Genomic DNA, 20,580 nt, shown 5'->3' with positions numbered 1-20,580 from the left:
TGATGTGATTGGTCAGTAGTTGGGCTGTAGACTTGTTTTGATGTCTTACCATAAGAAGTGAACCACCATCATAACAATACAAATCCAGACTTAAACCTGAGGTTAAATTGCTCTCTATACCAAGAAAGACAACTCAGAAATCACTGTTTATTATTGTTTATTTGATAAGTATGAATCAACAACTCTTGAAGTATCTGTCACCTGACTCAACTGCCACAAACCAGCCTCCCTGCACTGCCTTTCTTTTAGCAATAATCTTAAAAAACTTTATCCAAAGAAGTGGAAGTGGCAGAACTGGAAAAAAAAGAGAAATCACTATGCAGTTGCAGTGAGAACAGCTTGTAACTCTATTGACCTTCAGCTGTTTCAGGATCAGTATTGAGTCAAACAAGGAGAACAGCACAAAGCCAAGTGCCAAGTACAGAACATGGGGGTTGTTGTTATGGAATGAAAACTAATTCACGTGGTGGGGCTGAAATCCTCACGTTCAAAGCTCAGTAGTTGCTTTGGTTCTGGTAGTTGTCTCGGTTCTGGTAGTTATCTCGGTTCTGGTAGTTGCCTTGGTTCTGGTAGTTGCCTTGGTTCTGGTAGTTGTCTCGGTTATGGTAGTTGTCTCGGTTATGGTAGTTGTCCCGGTTATGGTAGTTGTCCCGGTTGTGACCCTGGTTTCTGTAGCCGCCGCCACCGCCGCCACCACCACCACCACCACCACCGCCCCCACGGTAGTTCGACTTATTCCCATGGTATGAACCTCTGTGATCTGTGAACGTGCACAGATGAATACATGGTTATCTACCAGCAGAACACACTGCTGCATTTAATCCATTATACAAAGTAAATATCTTTACCCGATTGTTTTTGAGGTTAACACACACTTTGAAATGAAACAGTTCAAACCACTTTTTTCTAAACCTGGCAGTTATTTAATACAAGTATTTTACTGATTTGATGCAAACTAACTGAGTCAGCGACACAGTTGAAGGAGCAATAACAAACAAACAGACTCAGCCACGTACCTCCTCCTCCGCCTCCTCCTCCTCTCTGATAGGACTTGTTCTGTTGGTAGCCACCTTTCTGATCTGTAAAGCAAACAACATCCAGGTGACATTTTAATAAGGAACCACTAATCAGTTATATCCAGGGGATCTTTGTCAAACACGGTGGATGTAACAACGTGCAAACACATCTTGCAGGCGGTGCATTGTCTAAACTCACCTCTGTTGAAGTAGCCTCCATAGACGCCCTGTTTCAGGTCAAAGACGCGCTCGTTGTTCTCCACCAGGCTGCCCAGTTTCTCAGCCAGCTGCAGAGCCATGTTCTGCAGGGAGGTGGGCTCTGTGCGGTGCATCACCACCGTCTGTGTGGGCTGGTCGAGCGACGCCTGTCGGAGGGAACATAACATTTGGACCCTTAGTTACACTGGAACATGTATATTTTTGTACATGCAAGTATGCAGCAGAAGTTTCAATAAAGATATTCAGTCCCATCTATTCCGATTAAAATTCAGAATGAAGGCTGTGACATTTACCATCAGCTCCTCGTTGATGATCATCTTGCTGATGATGCTGTGGACTGTGGGTATCTCCAACTCAAACATCTCAGACAGTGTCTGCATGCTGAGAGGACAGATAAAAACAGGTGTTATCTCCTTCATCATGTAAGAACATTTCAGATAAGATGGAGGTTAAGCTTTGTTATTGTTATTTGCATTCATATTAGGAAACCTCTGACAGAGCCATTTCTGCTCTAAGAGGATACAGAATAAAGCTCAGAGTTCTGTATCAATGTCAGACATAAGCACAGAATACACTTGTTGTGTTTACCTGATGGAGTCGTACACACTGCTGTATGTGAACAGGTAAGTCCTCAGTGACTCCTCCTGGATTTTCCTGTAAAATGTATTAAAACAAATGCATGAATGTCAGAACAATGAGTTTTTAACAGCTACCAGAAGTAACAGGGAGTATTAACACAGAGGAAGAGCGAACTTGCTATTTAATAAGATTGATGTACATACACTTGAAATATGTTTAGTAATGTATGATCATAATAGTTTCTCAAACCTGACAAGCATCTTGCGGACATGCTGAGTTTCAGGGAACAGGTCCCACACTTTACTGTTCATCTTCTCATTGATGATGAATGAGTGGCAGGTTCGCCAGTCTCCCATCTTCATGGCTTTGCTGGCGGCCACCACGTGCTCCCTCATACTCTCTGGGGGCCCTGGAGTAAAAAGAAAGATGCATTGATCCTCTCTAGTTTCTCTGTGGAGCTAACTGGTGTAAAGGCTTGTGAGGAGACATGTTGCTTACCCAGCAGCGGCTGCCTCTCTCCCACCCTAAGCTGGTGGTGGAACTGCTTGCTGATCATCCTGCGGCGGGCGTCAAATTCATGGGCAGCCATGTATGGAATCTCCAACAGCATGGCTGACACCAGGTATACACACTCCAGCAGCTCCAGGTTAATGTGCATGTGGAACGGCACCTGTTAAAGCAATGTTATGTCAATCAGGTTCTGTAGAATCACATGGGAAGCCTGATCTTTAAGTATTTCCAATGTCAGTACAAAACTACTATCTCAAGTGAGATCATTGCATGTGGTAGCTTCAGTGAGATGTTCATTGATCTGCTCGATGTTCATTGATCTGCTCGATGTTCATTGATTTGCTCGTGCTGGACTTACTTGTCTCCTCTTTTCAATCTTCTCCTGCTCGGCGTTCCTCTCCTGCATGTTCCTCATGAGCAGACCCTGACCCAGGAGCTCCTTGGCACGGCCAGAGGACTGGATATCCAGCAGGGCATTGTGTGCATCTTTTATCATGCCCTGTCTGAAAGCACAGATGCCCAGTTGGACCATGGTTCTGTTGTACAGGATCTAGGACAAAAGAAAACAAATAATTGTTTTTTTAATCTCTGGCATTCACACTTGCAAGTCTGCACGTTTAGCGTTTCTGTGTCTGCCTGCCTACCTGCACGGGCGGGTCAGCGTGCTGGATGTTGTCCTGCAGGTGGCTCATCAGCATCAGGTCACGGGCCTGGTACCAGCGTGAATGCAGAGCGTGGTGATAGATGTGGCAGAGGATAGCACAGGTACGGATACGGTCGGTGCGATCCTTGGCATAGATGAACTTGCAGAGACGGTCCATGATCACAGCGCTGTCCTCCCCCTCGCACTCCTCCTGGTCCTGCTCAGACTAAACAGACAGAGACATGTTACTTACTAATGAACTCACAGACAAGCTCTTGAGAAGACACTGTTAACATATGAACAAAATCACATACAGAAACCAGGTTGATTCTTGCCGAGTCACTTCTGGGCTTTCCTTACCTTGGTCTCCCCCTGGAGGGCCAGGCTGCGTCGGTGGGCCTTGTAGTCAAACTTGTAGTAGGTGTGCATTATCCTGCGCAGGTAGACGCGGCAGATCTCTTCAGGGGTGCCCTTGGTCTCCAAATAGTTGAGCAGCCGGTCGATGACGGCACAAACTCCTCCCTCGTCTTTCAGATTGTCAACATATTCTGGAAAAAGAGCGGAGAACACAACATTGGAATGGACCAGGCAGAGATGTTTGACAACTATTCGATTTCTAGCTACAAAACTCAGGGATTCTATAAAAATTGATTCCCAATAATCAATGTTTATTTTCACTTCTAAAATCACAATACTTGCATTAAAATTATTCTTGAGTGTGTTATTATGGTATAAACTCACCTTGTGAATGGGGATCAGTGTTCTGCATGATCTTGGTGAACTCTTCATCCATCCTCTCCACCAGAGTTAACACACATCCACGCACCCTGAATGGCTGACAAACACAATGAAGAGATTAATATTTAAGTTTTTTTTGGAACACCATCCTTGATCTGGGCTTATGAGACACATCCACACGTTGTGCAGAGGGGAACAAACTAAACCAATTTGCCACTTCATTAACTACTATTGTTGGTTTAATGTTGTGGCTGACATGTAATTCCATGAAAAGTACATGTCTCCATTAATGACAGTGAGGCAAAATATTAAAATAACATTGGTCTACTCATCAACTAGAACTAACTGCAACCTCAAAACATCTCATATATCTCTAATGAAAAAGGGAAAAAAGACTAGATACCTGATCAGAGACGGCCAGACTCTCGCTGTCCTCTGCAATGTTCTCCCCGATGAAGATGTTGTTGCTCTCCTCAAAGAGGATGTCCAGCAGCTCGTTGATACAATCCAGGCACTTCTTCCACATATCGGCCTGAAGGTAACGAAGACGGATTCACATTCATTCATCAGGATTCCAGGCCGGATTTTTCAGTACTATTTTTTTTAAACTGTCAACTGCACTTAAGCTCATGTTTCAGCTAATTTAACATTCAACTGTTATAATAATTTTCCAATAGGCCAACATAGAAATATACACACTGGGTCTTTCTGTTGTTCGGTGCAAGTCTTTTAGATGGTTTTTTAATCTCTTAATCTTATTTGTAGGTTTAGAAAAAACACCTCTCCTACCTTCATGAAGGCTGCCAAGTTGGGGTTGTAGTCGTACAGGGAGGCGATGATGTTCAACTTAATCTTGACCAGGATACCCTGACCCAAGTTGTTCTCAGCAGAGATGGCAGCCAGTAGATGGAGAAGTTCGATCTGGGCAGCCCTGTCACATGGAGAATTGATCATTTAATTAGTAATGATGACTTTAATTGTTGAGTCACAGAACCACTTTTTTTACAATTTGTCTTGTAATTAACAACAAACAAGTTACACATAAGTGGTGACAAAAATAAGTGTTTGCAACTGATTTTACTAAATTACTTTAATTATGAATGAAAAGTCCAGTTAATTTTTCTAGGCTGTTACCTGTCTGTGCCCTTTTTGCCTCTTGCTTGCAGGATCTCATGCAGCTTCTTCACCACCACTACTGTGTTGATCTCTGTGCCTTTGGCAAACATCTTGGGCTTTTCCTGAAGCATTGATGGACACCACATAACATTAATAGACAATCATTTTCCTATCCATATTATTTGGTTGTTTATCAGGACTGTTTTTATCTAAATATGAATGAAAGAAAGAAAGACAACGACTTATACTTTTCTCAAAATGACATTTGTTTTATCTTTACCATTGGTGCGCCGCCCTTGACCTTCTCCCAGCCTCCTTCAACCTCCTCTCCTCCTTCCTCCTCAGCCTCCTCCTCTAGCCGCTCTTTCTTCTTGGGCTTCTTCTTCTTCCCGAGTTTCTTTTCGCTGGACTTCTCAGAATCGTGAGCCCTGAGGACAGACACACAGAAAGTCCGGTTTTTAAAGCTGGCAAGATACTTTAGTCGGGAAAGCATCTACATACAGTGATTCTGTTTTCCAAATGTGAAAAACTAGGCAACTGAGAAACATCCATTGCTCTATACTTGATCCTTGCTTTTTCTGTTGCGCAGTAAAAGGATGTGCAAATGGAGACTCACTTCTTGAGGAAGACCACAGCCAGGGAAGACCTTTTCTCCTCCCCATCGTCCGAGCTATCGCTGCCACTGTCAACAGTATCTGAGCCCCAGTCTTCCGGATCATCATCATCACTGGAAGACGACTCATCCTGTCAGGGCAAAACTCATTAGTTTAGGTATTCCCCTCACACAGGAGTACTCTAACACAACAACTACGTCTTTTACACTGGATTTGTCATCGTCAGCAGATTCTAATGTGGTATCTTACCCCAGATCCCTTCTCAGTCTTGAGGAACGCGCTGGCGTCTGGAATAGGCTCAGGTTTTTTCTTCAAGAAGGCGTCGGCTGTTACTTCATCGCCGTCCTCTCCTTCACTCTCAGAAGAGGAACCTTAAGGAACAAAAATTCGAGTGAATATACATAATAGTGTAATTAACCAGGTGTCCCCCAGGACTGTGAAAGGATTAATATATATTGTTAAGGTTTGTAGTTTGTGTAATTACTTGTGCACTTGAAGAAAGATCGTCAGATTTAACAAAAACAAACATATCAATAGCAAGTTTACCAGAATCCTCTGGCTCCTTCTCCTCCTCTTCATCTGCAGACTCCTGTGGGTTCTAAAAGACACAGAGGGAATTTGATTTTACCTTCGAGAACGTAATGTGCTCTTATGCAGTGTCACCCTGTTGTTAGACAGTAACCACTGGGCGCAGTACAACCACAGAATTTGATTTGAAGCATTAAACCACAGAGGAAAAAGATTCTTAATTTACCTCCTTGTAAGCAGCAACTTCTGTTTCGTATTCTCTGTTGTACTTGCGGATCTTCTGACGCAGAGTACTGAGGGCCTTTGCGTTGTTCTTGTTCATCTTCTTCTTGCCCTCTTTGTCCTCCCAAAGCTGGACAGAAAATAATTTTCATTATTTCAATTGTACGGCAAGGCGGAGACTGTGACATCAACCATGCGAGAGGGCATTAACCAAGGTTAATACACATGAACTTCACATTTTGTATTTTAAGATTTGTGGTTTAACTCTTGGGAACTGACCTGGTTCACATAGTCCTCCAGGTCGGCCAGAAGACGAATGTAGAAAGGAGGGACTCCTTCTTTGTCCACTATGTTCTTGCTTTTGAGGAACGCTCGACATAACTGCTCAAATTCCTCCAGACACTTGGCCATGTCACGGATCTTCATGGCATTGCGGATGGTCTTGATGAGGTTGGTCAACTCCTCAAATCTTGAGATTTAGAAATGAAGGCATTTAAAACGAAATTGTATAAAATCTATATATTTTTTTAAGTACACTGTTAAAAAAAAAGACCAACCTTTTGTCCTTGGCGCTGCGCACCACTCTCTTGGTGTCCTCCTCATCATCACTAAGAAGCAACGACCTGTGTAGAAGATGCGGATGTGTGAGACAACTGCTACAACTAAAATTTGATATCTAGTGAGGGAAATTCAACTGCAAGTTGTACTGACTGCTTGAAAGTTGTTCCGGTTGCTTTAGGGGCGATCTCCTCGCCAGACGAGGACTCCTCTGACTCACTGTCAGACCCGGTGGCGAAGAAACGAGACATGATTGAAGGTCGATGTCAATCTGTGAAGACACAATTACAGAATTAGGGTTAGGGTTTCCAGAACATTTTACACTTTTCACCTCCGCCAAGGATTGTATTATCTGCGTTTGCTTGTTTGTCTGTTGGTCAGCACCACTACAAAATTACTACTGGATGGATTACCATGAAACTTGGTGGAAGGATGTGTTATGGATCTGCGAATAACCTGTTACATTTCGATTTAGCATCCAGAATTTCTATTTTAAGCAGTGTGGGAACCTATTTCCCAGTAAACTATGGATGAGAAAACCAGGCCCGTTTATGGGACTGATGTATACACGAGTGTTTCCCATCTGGTGATTGAATTTAATAAAACATATGTGACTTGGTAGAGACGTGTGTGAGCTCTGCTTTGTATTCAATCTGCTTTTATTCTCGTGCATTGTAAGAAATGAATGAAATATGGCTCTAAACCCGTCATAGTTAGTTTAAAACACCTTCTGGAAAAGCAGGTGGATTTCATCTTCCCATTGAAAGGAAAACTACTGCGGGGTGTTATCAAGATACACACTACGTAGCTAGCAAGTAAGTAACACGTTCCTGTTTGTGTCTTTTCACCGTGCGATCTGAGTTTACAGACTTTCAGAGCTGATGTTAACGTTCTAAAAACGTTAATTCCATGTTTTTTTTAACTTCCGGTGAAATGTACCGGTAAAGTTAGCATACCTCGGCCGTACGTGCTAACGCTACCCGCCACTGAGCTAATATTGCCTTTGACAGATGGACCAGCTAAACGATGACGTTTTATTACTGAACGCCAAGTTACAGCTGCGTTATTTACAAACTATGGTTTTACAAAACAAACCTAATGTAAAAAAGGGCACCTCAGCCTATTAGCTTACAAGCTAACACAGTAGTTGCATCAGCTAAAACTACGCAGACACGTTTTGCTGCTAAGCTAACGCTAGCCTCGCACCGGGCCTCCCCGCATGTGCAGCCGGCGAATACATTCCTCTAACGCGGATAATGGCGCTTAGTTCGGCAGATGTAGAGTCGGACTCACCTATGTGCGGTTGAAAGTTGTCCTGTGCTGTTTCTGTCCACTCGGGGTCGATGATAAATCCAGTTTTGCTGCACGACGGCCACAGATACGAGCGTGAGACAGACGGACTGAGGACGCGGAAGGACTCGGAAAAGAAGTTTACCGCAGATCTACAAATCATAGGGATGGTGTTACCAGCTGATGTACAGGCTGCCAGGTCACACTGCCACTCAGCGGCGGATTACGTGAACAACCAGATGGTAGCGCCTCATCTTGTTTATAGAGGTCAAAACAACAATAATCTTGATACACCTGCGCAAATTTTAGCATGTTAAAGCCCTGAAAAAAATTAATTTTCAATTGCCTGAAAAATAATAATTACTATTTCAATAGAGCCTCACTGTCTGTCAGTGCTTAGGCCCTAATAATATTAATAACTTTAGACATTTAAATGTTTCACCACCATGTTTATTTCAATTGTCTCTCAAGGCCACACAGCCTTTCACACATAAACTGGATATTATAGATTTTGAACACAAACAGTACAAACACACACATATACCATCTTCATTTCAGCATTGTCCATTAGTTCACTTTAATATTCACTCTGGCAGTGGAAAGTTTCCCCTCACCAAAAATAAAGCTTTCTCACATCTTCCCGTTACTATGTTATTTAAGGATAGGTGACACATAATGAAGAGCATTCAAATACTCTGGTTGAATATATAATTGCATCCATGTCAGGAGGGTAGTGATATTATGTGCACACACATCAGACCACACCTCAGTCGTGCAGTTACTGGTCAACCAAAGTCACTATTCTACACTGAGGATTTTTATTATACAATACTGTCAATTTAAATACATTTTAGTATTTTTAATATATTTAGTACATTTATTGATTAGAATATACATTTACAGTCAAACTGTAACTTTACAATTTTTAAAATACAGAAACAGATGTGACATTAAAAGTTCACAGGGGGATTTCGTTGGCACATTCAGCACTCTTCTCCTTGTTGACTGTACTTCCGCAGCTCTGGAAAAGACAGAAATTGAAAACATGCACAATTAAAACTTTATAAACCCAGCAAATGTTCAATGAACAATTGGGTAAAGCCACTTGTATGAAAATGCACAAAAACTATTTGATCAGTGGTGTGACGAATGAAAACTCAGCTGAAGAACCCGTGATTTATATTTCTTTCATTTCATAACACCAAACATTAGGTCTACTTAATTATTTTTCTAGAATTATTAGAGATGAAAAATAGTGATGTTTGTCATACCTTCTTTCAGTCTCTTAATTTCTGCTGATTGTGTTTTGAGCTGCTCTTCCAACGAGACACATTTGGCACAGCCTGCAACACAAGGTGAGTCATTACTGTGGCAGACTCTTGGTCAAACAAGCATTTATTTCCTCTTTATGTACAATTTTATGTGTGGTAGAAGTGGTTTTCCTCATTTATATATTCTGTTACTCTCACTTCCTCCAGCGAGTACTTTTATTATCCAGAGATGTAAATAGACATTTTGCAGCATTATAAAAGAAACCAGTTTAAGGAGTGGCAACAGATCAGTCTTCTTTATAGATGGATCATGACCTTTGTGATTACTCGTGAAATTTACACAGACTAGGTTTAACAGAAGCTGTGTCATCTACAGAAAAACATGGATGTGCATTAAACACAGAGACCCAACTCCAAAGATCATATTTTGCGGATGATGTATGAACAATTCCCTTTCCTGCAGTACCAGCTTACCGTGTCCTTGTGGTTTAGCCGGCTGAGATCTATGATGGTTTACAGGCGGTTTCTGGTTTCTGCTTCTGCTGGCTGCGTTGCAAGATGTCATGTTTTCTGCAGCAGCAGCAGTGACGGGCACTGCAGCGTCTGAAAGTCACGTAGCACGAGAAGTAAGTAGCTCACTAACAGTCAAGAGTTGAGCATAACAGAAGAGTGTGGCCTTTTCCAACCTACCGTCTCTTTGGGCTTTAGCTGGTAACACTCTCTGGTTGCAGCTGGTTCCAATCCGTTTCAGGTTTTTCAATCCGTTCCCAGCATCAGAGGCAGTTGAGGTCTCAGCTCCACTGGATGATGGTGCAGGACCGTCTGACAAGAGGAGAAAGAATGAGCTCAGATACGTGTTTTTAACACTATCACAATAACAGCTGAATTGTTTTAGTCATGGGGGTTGGATCCAACAATGAGTCCTACAAAATAAAGATCGGTTGTATTGTACAATTGCAGCACGTCAGTATTTACCTGTTTTCTTCCTCTTTGCTGATGGCAAAAGTTCCCCTCTGATTAATGTGTGCTTCTTTGGATGTGTAAACTTTGTCCCAGGGTGAGCAGCTGATAAAAAAAAAAGAAATAAAGTATATCACAAGATAGTTTCAGACTCCAGGTCCTTAGTCCTCAATGATTGCAATGTTACAAACCAAAAGGTAAATCAATTTCAACCCTGTACTGAAAAAAAATCATGCACATAAACTTTTCCTATTTATAACTGACCAAAAGAATAAAAGCTTAAGTCTGACCAGTGTATTATTACCTGCATGTCCTAGGTTACTTTTTGCTGAAGGAGGCCTGAGCCCTGGTGCAGATCTCTGGAAGCCCGATGGAATGCTGCTCATTGGTGGTCTCGGCAGGCCAGAGTTGGGCTGCTTGGATGCTGACATCAGCAGAGGGAAGATGGAGAGAGATGTAAATAATGTGCCTCCACACACTTCTCATACAGAAGGCATTACACTGATGTACACAACACTAAAACTGAAGTTAAGCAAAATGAAACAAAACAAATATTACACGAACTACAAAAAGAATTGCACCAGTGCCTTCAATTCTCATCCCATTTTAATCATTCACTCTAAATATTTACAACTGTTTTCCACCAATCCCATTCTAAAAAGACGACTACATTCTGCTTACCAGTTGTTGTAGGACGCAAGTTGTAGGAGCTTGAAATCCCTGAGATCTTAAAACAGAAGATGTCAACAAGAGACAATCATCAATACAAGCAGGCACGCTTCTTCTCTGGTCTCAATCATAAAAATAATGAGTTTAACAGATGATACTGACAAAAAACAAGAGTTCATTTGATATATTCCTTTAAACAGAAGTGTCATCAATCAAAAATACTTTTAACATTCAGACCCTACCCCCTGTGCTGAAGGTGCAGGGTGTTTCACAGCTTCAGTCTGGGTCCTCTGTCTCGTCATGGGCAGTCTTGAAGTTGCAGGCTCACATCTTCCTGGAAGTGCGGAGGTTGGGTGGTATTTCAAAATCTGTGAGGCAGCTCTCGAAGGAGGCAAGTGGGATCTCGCTGGCGGTTGCATCAGGGTTTTTCGGTCTGTGATTAAATTGGACGGAACATCTGATGGCACCTGAACGACCGGCTTACAGGGTCCATCCCCATAAAGCCTCTTCTGTGCCGCAATGGCCTTGCCCATGTCGTGCTCAGAGTTGAAGTGGAAAACTTTACTGTGAGTCATCGGCGTTGAGGTTACCAACGAGTCTACCTTCAAATCTAAAGTGTCATCCAAATTGAAGGTGTTTGCTTGGTTGTTCTCCGTATCCGTGCCCTGATGGCCCAAACTGTCGGAAAGACCGTCCGGCACAGATTGTGAATGATCCTTTGTCTCACGTCTACTCGCTGCCGGAGCTACAGCGACAGCGATGGCTGACACACCTTCAAATGTCCTCTCAGGTGTGTCAGCCATCTTGACATCTGGGTCTGCACTAGCTGTCCCATTTAGTTTTGATACTTCAGGCGTGTGGACATCAGAGGTGTTGTCTTTAAAGTCAATGGTTGGATTACAGACTTTTGAAGGAGAGGGTTTGTCCAAGGTGTTCTGGGGACTGTCGCTTGAGCTGGTTTCTGATATTGTTATCGTGCCATTTGTTTTACAAGGTTTATTATCAAAAGTGTTGTTCTGGAGGCAAAAGGTCGCTGCACCGGTTTCCCCTAAAGCACTAGTGCCACAGGATTTCTGAAGAGAATGTATATCAAAAGTTCCGTTCTGCACATCACCCGACTCCCCTGACTTAGCAGCTGAACTATTCTGATTCGTATCAAGGGAAGTTTCAGTGGCGTTCTGAACGTCAGCACTAACCTGATCTGCAGCCACACCTTCTGCTTTGGGACTCTTTACATTAGATGGTGGAAGATCCAGAGTCTTGTTCTGAGGGCAGGATGTTTGATCAGTGGTATTTAAATTAGAGGAGGCACTCAGATCGGAGCTCGTTTCCGGCTCCTTGCCCGTTGACTCAGTATCATGACCAGTAAGCAGCTCCTCCTCGTTAGCCTCCACAGCGATGGAAGTTTCCAGGGCTTTGACATGAATCTCAATGGTGACATTTTTTAAACTGGTGTTACTCTGCACATCCGAGGTAGCGATTTGTGATGCGGCACTCTGAACCGACATGTCGCTGGAGGAGCTCATGTCTCGAGTCACATTAGAAGGAAGGAGCTCAAGTGTGTCCTCAGCTGATGTTTGACTCTTCATGCTTTGTCCACTGAGCTCTAAGGAGGAGTTGTTTTCTAAAACACTTCCCACAGAAATATCCCGAGTTGCTTCCAAAGAAGGTTTCAGGTTTTCCTGCACAGACTTGTTGACCGATCGTTCACTAAATGAGCTTGTGGTGTTGGTGACACCTCCAGTAAGAGTACTTGACAGTTCTACACTTTGCATCACGTCCGGTCCGTCAGGCTCTGCCACAATCAATCCACTGAGCTCTGATGAAAGCCTGCTGGGTTTCACAGCCTCCACTGGGGGAACATCCTGTGTAACGTCCATATTGGACATGTCTGCTCCCGGTGAAAGCTCTGAATCACGAGTCACTTCGAGGAGAGTTATTTCGGGGAAATATCTGTCATCCAGCCAGCGCTCACGCTGACTCTTCCTGTCAGGGGTGTCGAGTATCTTAACATTCTGATCTGTACCAGCTGTTGGGCCATTAAGTTTTGACAGTTTATGCGGCTGGATGTCAGAAGTGTTTCCTTCATTGCTAGTTATTTGCATAGTGGAATCATACGTACAATCAAGGAGAGTAATTTCAGGCAGGCTTTCGTCCTGCAGCCAGTAAACAGGAGAATTCTTATCGCCTAATGATCGACCACAATGGCTACTAGAGGGATTTGAGTTGGGCTGTTGGCTCAACCCTCCACTTGATTTTTTACAACTTGCTGCGGTAACACCAAAGGGAAAGAGGGGAGCACCGGGATGGGGACTGTTCCCACATTTCAAAGGCTCTGGAGATGGAGGTTTGTTTCCAATGTTCAAGTATTTTAAAATGGGTGTTAGAGCAGACTGAAGGCCAGACAGCCGTGACTTTGCCTTGGCACCACCACTGACGCTTCCTGGGGCTGGGGTTGAAAAGGTGCAGTTCTCAGAGAGAGGCTTATTTCCTCCATCTGGATCTGCAGAGGAATATCCGACCAAGTCTCCTTGGACCTGGAGCTTTGAGGTTTCAGCTGCAGCGGTGCCTCCGGGTGGAATATTTTCACGAAATTCCTCAGCTTCTGCATTTTCCTGAGTAGATGAGGTTTGCAGTGTCGACTCATCGGCCATGACGGCGAACTTTTCGTTTTCTTTCACAGGAGAAAGACGCCTTTTTTTCAGGTGTGTTCTCAGATGCTCTGTTACTGCAGAGTGGATTAAAATATTTAGTCAATGGAAAACATCTTTACATTGTTGTCATCATATCAACAAACTAGTCCTAGGTATGAATCTAGTGCGCCTGCATTCCGTCTTAGATCAGCTGATAACACTAATACGTTTTAACACTTTACGACAGACAACTTTTTCGACAACATTTCCCCCATCATCATCATGATAAATGCCACATTATTATTTCTCTAAAGTTCAGAGACTGATCCTGAGCGAAGGTTGTGGTTTGAATCTCTTCTTTATGGGCAGAGATTGACCAAAACTTGTACAGATCTGACATCGATCAGTTGAGTGGCTGGTCCTCGTCCCTGTGCATAATACCCACGTAAATAATGGACTTTTGTTTCGTTGCTTTTGATGAAAATCATATCGTCATCTACGTTTTGCAGGTTATTATCACCTGATGACGGACGCTGTGGACTGGACCTCCTGCACTGATGTTATATTCACTTTAATTAGGTCAAAACATAAAAGTTCAGCTAAATACCATAACGCCAGTCAACAGAGAGAAGGCACAGACACATACAAATCACTGACGGATGGTGTTTGTGTTATTTTAAGGAGGTGACAGCCCCAAGAGAAGCTAAGCTAACGTTAGCTCGGTAACGTGTCCGTCAGTTAGGAGGCTTTTTAACAACTTACCTACGTCAGCAGGAACTTGAGAGTGAACGTTTATCCTTTAAAACACTTTAACTGGTTTTCTTAACACTCGGATCCGAACCACGAGTCCACTGATGTTCAGTAAAAGTCAGAATTACGAGCGAAAAGTCACATCTCGAACTTCCTGAAGCAACAGAGCCGCCGCTCCAGTTCAAAATAGAAATCTCCCTCACGCTCATTCGACAGATCCAACCAATCAGAGCCCCGAACACTTCTTCTTCGTGTACACTGTGAGCAGCGTTCATAGAGGAAAGAGCAGCACTGCCACCTGCTGCTTCCATGGAAAGAGAAGTCCTAATTAAACACTTCTCATTAAACAAGTTTTTTTACCCTGAAGCTTTATTACAAAACTCAAACACGGCGGAGAAATAAAAACACGACACAATAAACATCTCATCACTTTATCCAGTTTGACAAATACAACAAAAAATAAATCCATTTGTACATAATCATCAAATCTTAACACAATTCGTCTTCATCACTCGTTTGTGGGCTTCCTCAGTTTGTTCTTCAGCTCAGACATGAGGGGATTTCCAAATCTGGGGAGACATTTAAAAATTAAAAGTATCAAACTTCATGGCTCTTTTCTGCAGAATGTCACTTTTCTTTAAAATGTTGTTTACCCTGGATGTCGAGGTGGCATCCATTTAGGTTTGGGTTTTTCCTCGTCTTGTTTGATCGCGTCACTCTGCTCCTCAGGCTTTGTATCAGGTTCCTGTTGATGTGACCACATTGTAAACATGTTCACACCTCAACACGTGAGATTCACAAACTATTAATGAAGGTTAATGATACCTGTGAGAAGGTCTCTGAGCCTTTTTCTTCAGTCATCACATGCTTGGTCTTTTTCAAAGCGGGGAAACCTGCGCCAAGGCCTGAAAAACAAAAAGATTTGTGACATTATTTACAAACTTTGAACCATGAGGACAAAGAGGCGCCATACACGTGCAAGACACAGGCAAAGATGTCAACTTTGAGAGAGAATGAGACTCGTAGGTAAAAGACAAACTCCTTAAAATATCCGGATCCGATTTAACAAGCAATTTCCAGAGTTCATGTCTGGAAACGATTTGGAGTGACCCATACCTGGCAGTTTTATCCCGATGCCCATGCCTCCCAAAGGCACACCTCGAGGGACTTTGACTGGCAGCCGCGGGGAGGGCGTGGGATCTGCTGAGGGCATGTGCAGCAGGGAGCGGGGATCCGAGGGCGGCCTCACACGAGGGTTTTTAACAGCAATCCTCGACTTTTGTGGGGTGAAGTCCAGAGCCGACTCGTCCACCTGCAATGACAAAACCAACTGAGCTCACACCATCTCTGCAGGTTATGAATACTTTGACATTTAAATATGTTATTTTAGAAACAATGCATCAATCTGAACCTGAGTTGCGGTCGGCTCTTCTGCCCCCTCGTTGATATCCTCCCACCGTGCGATGTCCTGTGGTTGCTCCAACTTCTCATCAAAGGTGACATCTTCTGAATCCCTCATCGGGATTTCGTCCTGTAACAAAACCTCGGAGCCACTTCCAGGTCGTTCTGAATCAGAGACAGCTGCCTCATGAGGTGCATCTGCATCTTCCGTTTTCTCTTCTGTGTAAAGAGTCTCAGGATCTTCTTCCCCAGAGTCTTTCCAGTCGCTCTCTTTCTCTTTTCCAGTTTCACTTTCTGCTGATTCAACTCGTTCTTCATCTGTTTTGTCTTGAGATTTATCCGATCTCGCTTTGGGACATCCAGCCTCTAGTGACATTGTTCCAGATCCAGGGTGAAATCCTGTCTCAGGGGTCGATTCCTCCTCTGTCAGATCCGACTGCCCCGTCTCCGCTGCTTCCTCCAACGATGCATCCTGAGATTCAGAGTCAGGCTGCCGTGTAGACAGTTTGTAGAGGTCTTCTGATTCTAACGCACCAGCGAACAAGTCCAAGATGTCCTGTGGGGACCCAGAGCTTGTTGACTCCAGTAGATTGGACTCACTGTGGTCTGTGCTCCATCCACTGACAGAATGGTCCAATAATCCAGACTCTGCTGCTGATGGGGACATTTCTGTGTCGCTCACTAATCCAGATTCTCCTGACATCGACTCCACAAGCTTCTCGTTCTCCTCGTCTGTCTCATCCGATTGCTCCTCTCCCTTTTTGACCAGTTGTCCTCCGGGTTCAGGCCCTTCTCGTGGTTCCTTTCCGTCTGCGTCCTTGAACGATGCTGTCTCTATCCACTCAAGGATTTCCTCCTCAATCAGGTCTTGAGATCCACTGGAGGAGCTCTCCTCTGATTCGGCCTCAAGTTCCATTTCCTCCTTTCCTATCACATCCAAATCCTTTGGTTTGCCTGTGGTTGTCATTAATTTATCTGCTGCAGCACTCGCCTCAGATGGTTGATTTTTACTCTCCAGCGACTCGTCTTGTGTCGTTAATTCCGATTTTGCAAACCAGATATTTTTGTAGTTTTCAGAAGTTAGCTCAGCTGCCAGATTTAAAGCTTCCATCTCATTGTTGTTCTCCATTTCATCTTCTGTTCCCTGCTCCTCAACTCCAGAGCCCGTTTCTTCCATATCTATCCCTGCATCTTGCATTTCTACACTACTACCTTCAGGTAGTTTAGGCTCGTCCAATTGTGTCATAAATCCAGATTCGATAATGTCTTTGAAATCCTCTTTAGTTTTTATTCTGTTTTGCTCAGCATCTCCTGACACTTGATAGACACTCATCTCTGTCATCCTCTGTTCTTCAGCCTTGAGGATTTTTAAAGCTTCTCCCGTTGATTCCCCGTCACCTCCTGCAGCTTCTTTGGTTCCACTTAAATCTTCAGTTTCAAAGTCAACCAGCAGCTCTTCAGTTCCATCCTGCTCTTCTGTTTTCTTAGGAGTCTCCTCTGTCGCACCAACGTGGCTCTCAAATTCTTCTTCCAACTGTCCGATCCTCGTCCTCATCGAGCTCGAGAATGTCTTGTCTTTCTGTCCTGATCCTTCGACTGCTGGTTCAACAATCGTCTCCTCAGTCTCTTGTGGTACTCCAGCGTCTGTAAGCTGCAGTATCTTTCTATCCTTCTTCTTAAAATCTTCTGTTCCGTCTCCTTCCTCCTTCTTATGCTCCCTCACTGGGGAAAACCCACCTCCAGTGCCACTGTATTTAAGGTTCTCCCACTCTTTGCTCTCCACCTCTTCTGGTAATTGGGTGGCATCGCTTTCCTTGTAATTTCCTACTTCCAGGAACCTTTGTGTTGTATTTTCATCTGGCCCAGGCTCATTGTTGTATTCAGGAACTCCCTCTTGTGTTCCCTGGCTGGTCGGAGAATGCGGCTCCTCCACCACAACAGTATGGCCTTCGCCTACCCCCGGGGGAATATTTTTGAGCTCTCCACTTATTTCCTTTCCAGTTTGGCCTTTGGGTATTACTGTAACTAAAGTGGTTGTACATGCTGCTTCCATGTTACTTTCTTTGTTGTCTTGCAATTTACTGGAAAAACTCTCCACTTCTGTTTGATCCATATCAAAAAATCTCTTCTCCACTGAAACGTCTGTTGTTGCCACATTCGATTTTTCCTCGTTCACATCATCCGCCTCTGTTGTTATTGTTTGCACTTCGATGCATTTTGCCACATCCTCTTTTTCTTTATCTCTAAATTCAGCTGTTTGCAGCTCTGCTTCAGAATCCTTCACAACTTCTTCATTACATGCAGCCTGTTCAGTAAAAAACTCTTCATCTATCGCCTGGTGGTCTGTAGCCTCCTCCTCTTCTTCCCCACCCAGCTCCCCCATCACATGCTCATGTCCAACACCCTCTGACACTTTACCACTTTTTCCAAGGGTCATAGTTAATTCATCCTCCAGCGAGGACGAGCCTGGGTCTCCCTTGACTTCTCTGTCCTTTTCTGAGAGCTCCTCACAGACGAGTAAGTGATGTTCGACTTGTTTTCTCCCCTCCTCGTACTTGATTCTGATTTCCGAGCCCGGCTGTGACAACCCATCGCGGTTTTCTCCTTCTCCTGCTGCATCCCTCAGCAGCCTTGCCTCTTCTATGTGCATGTAACGCTCCTCTTCTGGACTGAAATCTGTCCCCAAGCACAACGTTATCTCAGCATCTTCCATCTCCAAAGTTGGTTCATGTTCAAGGTCGATTTTATCATCTTCTCCTTTTTCATCCACTTTTCCGTGGTCATCCTCCTCAGCTCCGGCCTGTCTTCCATTTCCACTCAAGTCATCATCTGTAATGTTTAAAGGCCCTTCATTCTCTTCTTGTCCTGGAGTGTAAGATTTTTCATCACCTACTTCTTTGTATTCTTTTGCAGCTTTAACCAACCTTTCATCATCAGTTCCTGTTTGGCCGAGTTGTTCCTCTCTGGTGCCCTGAGCCTCCTCAGATGCTTTGCTCTCAGGGCCTCCACTCAGTTGGCTTCTGAACTTCATGGTATCTTCCTCTGGCCCGAAGTCGTCACTTGTGCTGCAAAGCTCCCAGACAACCACAGACCGCGGAGAACTAAGCAGAGAGGTCGTCCCAAGAGGCCGTTCTTCATCCTCACCCCTTTCCCCGGAGTCTGGGTGACGGCTGTCAGCAGGTTCACTGTCAGCTGCAGGTTGCTGGAAGGAGTCAGGGTCATTGTACTCAGGGGTCGTGGGCTCTGGACGGAGGAGTCTGTTCACTGCTCCGGTTATATAGTACTGAGAGGATATGGAGAGAAAGAGTCAATTTAAACATTTTTTTGTATGTTTTCAATTCTCATTTTCTGCATTTTCCTCACAAGGGATAACATGGGACCTATATGTCATCGACCGAGGAGGTGAACAAACTCACAAGTACAACTTTATCTATTCAATCATTTTGGATAATATTATGATCAAGTGCAGGAGTCAGAATTCAGTGGGATGGAAGACATTGAAAGAATATACATTTATCCATATCAGAAGCACTAAAAATCCAGCAATAAAATAAAGAATAATAAACCCCATAAATGTGTGTCCTATTTATCTTGGGCTATAACTAATATGATACAATCCGGCATTGATTTGCCATCAGTGGGTCACGTGACATGGGAGCAAATTAAGAAACAACGTTTTTGAAATAATAATATTCATATAAAATACAACAGTGAGTTCCACTAACAAGAGGTGTGTCCTGTTTTTTCAATGCTTTTGTTACAATTCAGCACATCTTTGAATACAAGATAGTGAAAAATGTATAAATAGTTATAGAAGAGAACGCACTTAAATTTAAAAGAGCTGTTTCCTGTTTGTGTGGTGTAATAATATCTGAGGTGATTTGGAGTCTATTAAAAACATCGCAGTTATCTCCTATATTCAAACGTTCATTTGTTGATGAGTTAAAACCCCTGAGATCAGCTGTGAACGACCGGAAACTTCACTGTGGTTCAATGATCTACTTGTATCGAGAAGCAGCAGCAGCAGCTCACCCAGAGGGACCACAGGCTCCTCTCCACCCGGGAAGTGGAGTCATTGTCCGGGTCCATCTTCTGACTTCCTGCTTCTCCACCCTCCGAAACAGTAACTCAAACCAAAGCTTTTTAAATGTCCTGGGCGATGACATCAAGCTGCACACGATCATCCAGCCTGGTTCGGTTCCCGCTCCACTGACACACACTTGATATCCGGTGGGTGAAGATGAGGAAGAGGCTGATGAACGCAGCTGAGTCTCTGCTGCGTGTCGCACAGTTTGCGGATGTGACAAAGTCTGACCACAGATCAGACTTTACTTCCCAGTCACCGTTTACAGCAAAGCTGCTCATGGTCACGATGGAACAACGGCTGCAGCTCATGTGTGAAAATATTATAACACGTGCACCAGGGTGCAAAACTTCCCCTGCACAGATCAAATGATATCTGTGCATGCAGAACTAAACCTGACCTGTGTTTACACTTGGTTCACTTTATATCAAACTAGAGATATTAACCAGATAACCAGAGAGAGCCTATGGCCTTTGTGTCATTTATGAACATTTAAATATTTTGTTGATGCCTAGTGAATGTTTAAATCATTTTATAGTGTTTTATTTTTACCCTTTTCTCGTCTGCAACATCTTCATTCTTATATTTGTATTGTTGAAGTTAATAATGAAGATTAGGAATTAAAAAAAAGAAAACTAAAAGAAACTAGATTAGACTCCAATCTCAGTTTCAGTGGTTTGGCCTGTTGCCTCACATCCAGAAGGTCCATGGTTCGAATTCCAGTTTGCTCGGTGTCTCTCTGTGTGGAGTAAGCCGGTCCTCCTTGTGTCTGCATGGGC

The 20,580-nt window shown here is 43.6% G+C and overlaps 3 protein-coding genes across 3 annotated transcripts; all 3 read right to left on the bottom strand.

Annotated features, from left to right (window-relative positions):
* Positions 1–140: 140 nt before the first annotated feature.
* Positions 141–8,196, bottom strand: eif3c (eukaryotic translation initiation factor 3, subunit C). Its single transcript, XM_062378928.1, has 23 exons — positions 8,037–8,196; positions 6,897–7,014; positions 6,743–6,808; positions 6,465–6,654; positions 6,190–6,315; positions 5,982–6,033; positions 5,685–5,806; positions 5,438–5,565; positions 5,102–5,249; positions 4,840–4,943; positions 4,495–4,636; positions 4,109–4,237; positions 3,709–3,802; positions 3,328–3,515; positions 2,969–3,193; positions 2,683–2,874; positions 2,313–2,484; positions 2,064–2,223; positions 1,824–1,889; positions 1,529–1,616; positions 1,216–1,381; positions 1,017–1,079; positions 141–760 (listed from the first exon to the last, which is right to left on the bottom strand). The coding sequence occupies exons 2-23, from the start codon at positions 6,992–6,994 to the stop codon at positions 495–497; spliced, it is 2,985 nt and encodes a 994-aa protein (XP_062234912.1). The 5' UTR covers positions 6,995–7,014; positions 8,037–8,196; the 3' UTR covers positions 141–494.
* A 265-nt stretch (positions 8,197–8,461) lies between these two features.
* On the bottom strand, positions 8,462–13,652 carry LOC133931980 (uncharacterized). Its single transcript, XM_062378956.1, has 8 exons — positions 11,176–13,652; positions 10,946–10,991; positions 10,569–10,688; positions 10,280–10,369; positions 9,995–10,126; positions 9,779–9,907; positions 9,305–9,376; positions 8,462–9,054 (listed from the first exon to the last, which is right to left on the bottom strand). Exons 1-8 carry the CDS (start codon positions 13,585–13,587, stop codon positions 9,017–9,019), a joined length of 3,039 nt encoding a protein of 1,012 aa, XP_062234940.1. The 5' UTR covers positions 13,588–13,652; the 3' UTR covers positions 8,462–9,016.
* Positions 13,653–14,733: 1,081 nt separating this feature from the next.
* On the bottom strand, positions 14,734–20,350 carry si:ch211-136m16.8 (uncharacterized). The gene is made up of 6 exons (XM_062378832.1): positions 19,750–20,350; positions 15,728–19,000; positions 15,433–15,628; positions 15,142–15,221; positions 14,970–15,061; positions 14,734–14,885 (listed from the first exon to the last, which is right to left on the bottom strand). The coding sequence occupies exons 1-6, from the start codon at positions 19,804–19,806 to the stop codon at positions 14,825–14,827; spliced, it is 3,759 nt and encodes a 1,252-aa protein (XP_062234816.1). The 5' UTR covers positions 19,807–20,350; the 3' UTR covers positions 14,734–14,824.
* Between the last annotated feature and the right edge of the window lie 230 nt (positions 20,351–20,580).

This window comes from Platichthys flesus, chromosome 20 (assembly GCF_949316205.1).
Source record: "Platichthys flesus chromosome 20, fPlaFle2.1, whole genome shotgun sequence".
NCBI classification, from domain to species: domain Eukaryota; kingdom Metazoa; phylum Chordata; class Actinopteri; order Pleuronectiformes; family Pleuronectidae; genus Platichthys; species Platichthys flesus.
This window is presented reverse-complemented; position numbering and strand designations above follow the sequence as displayed.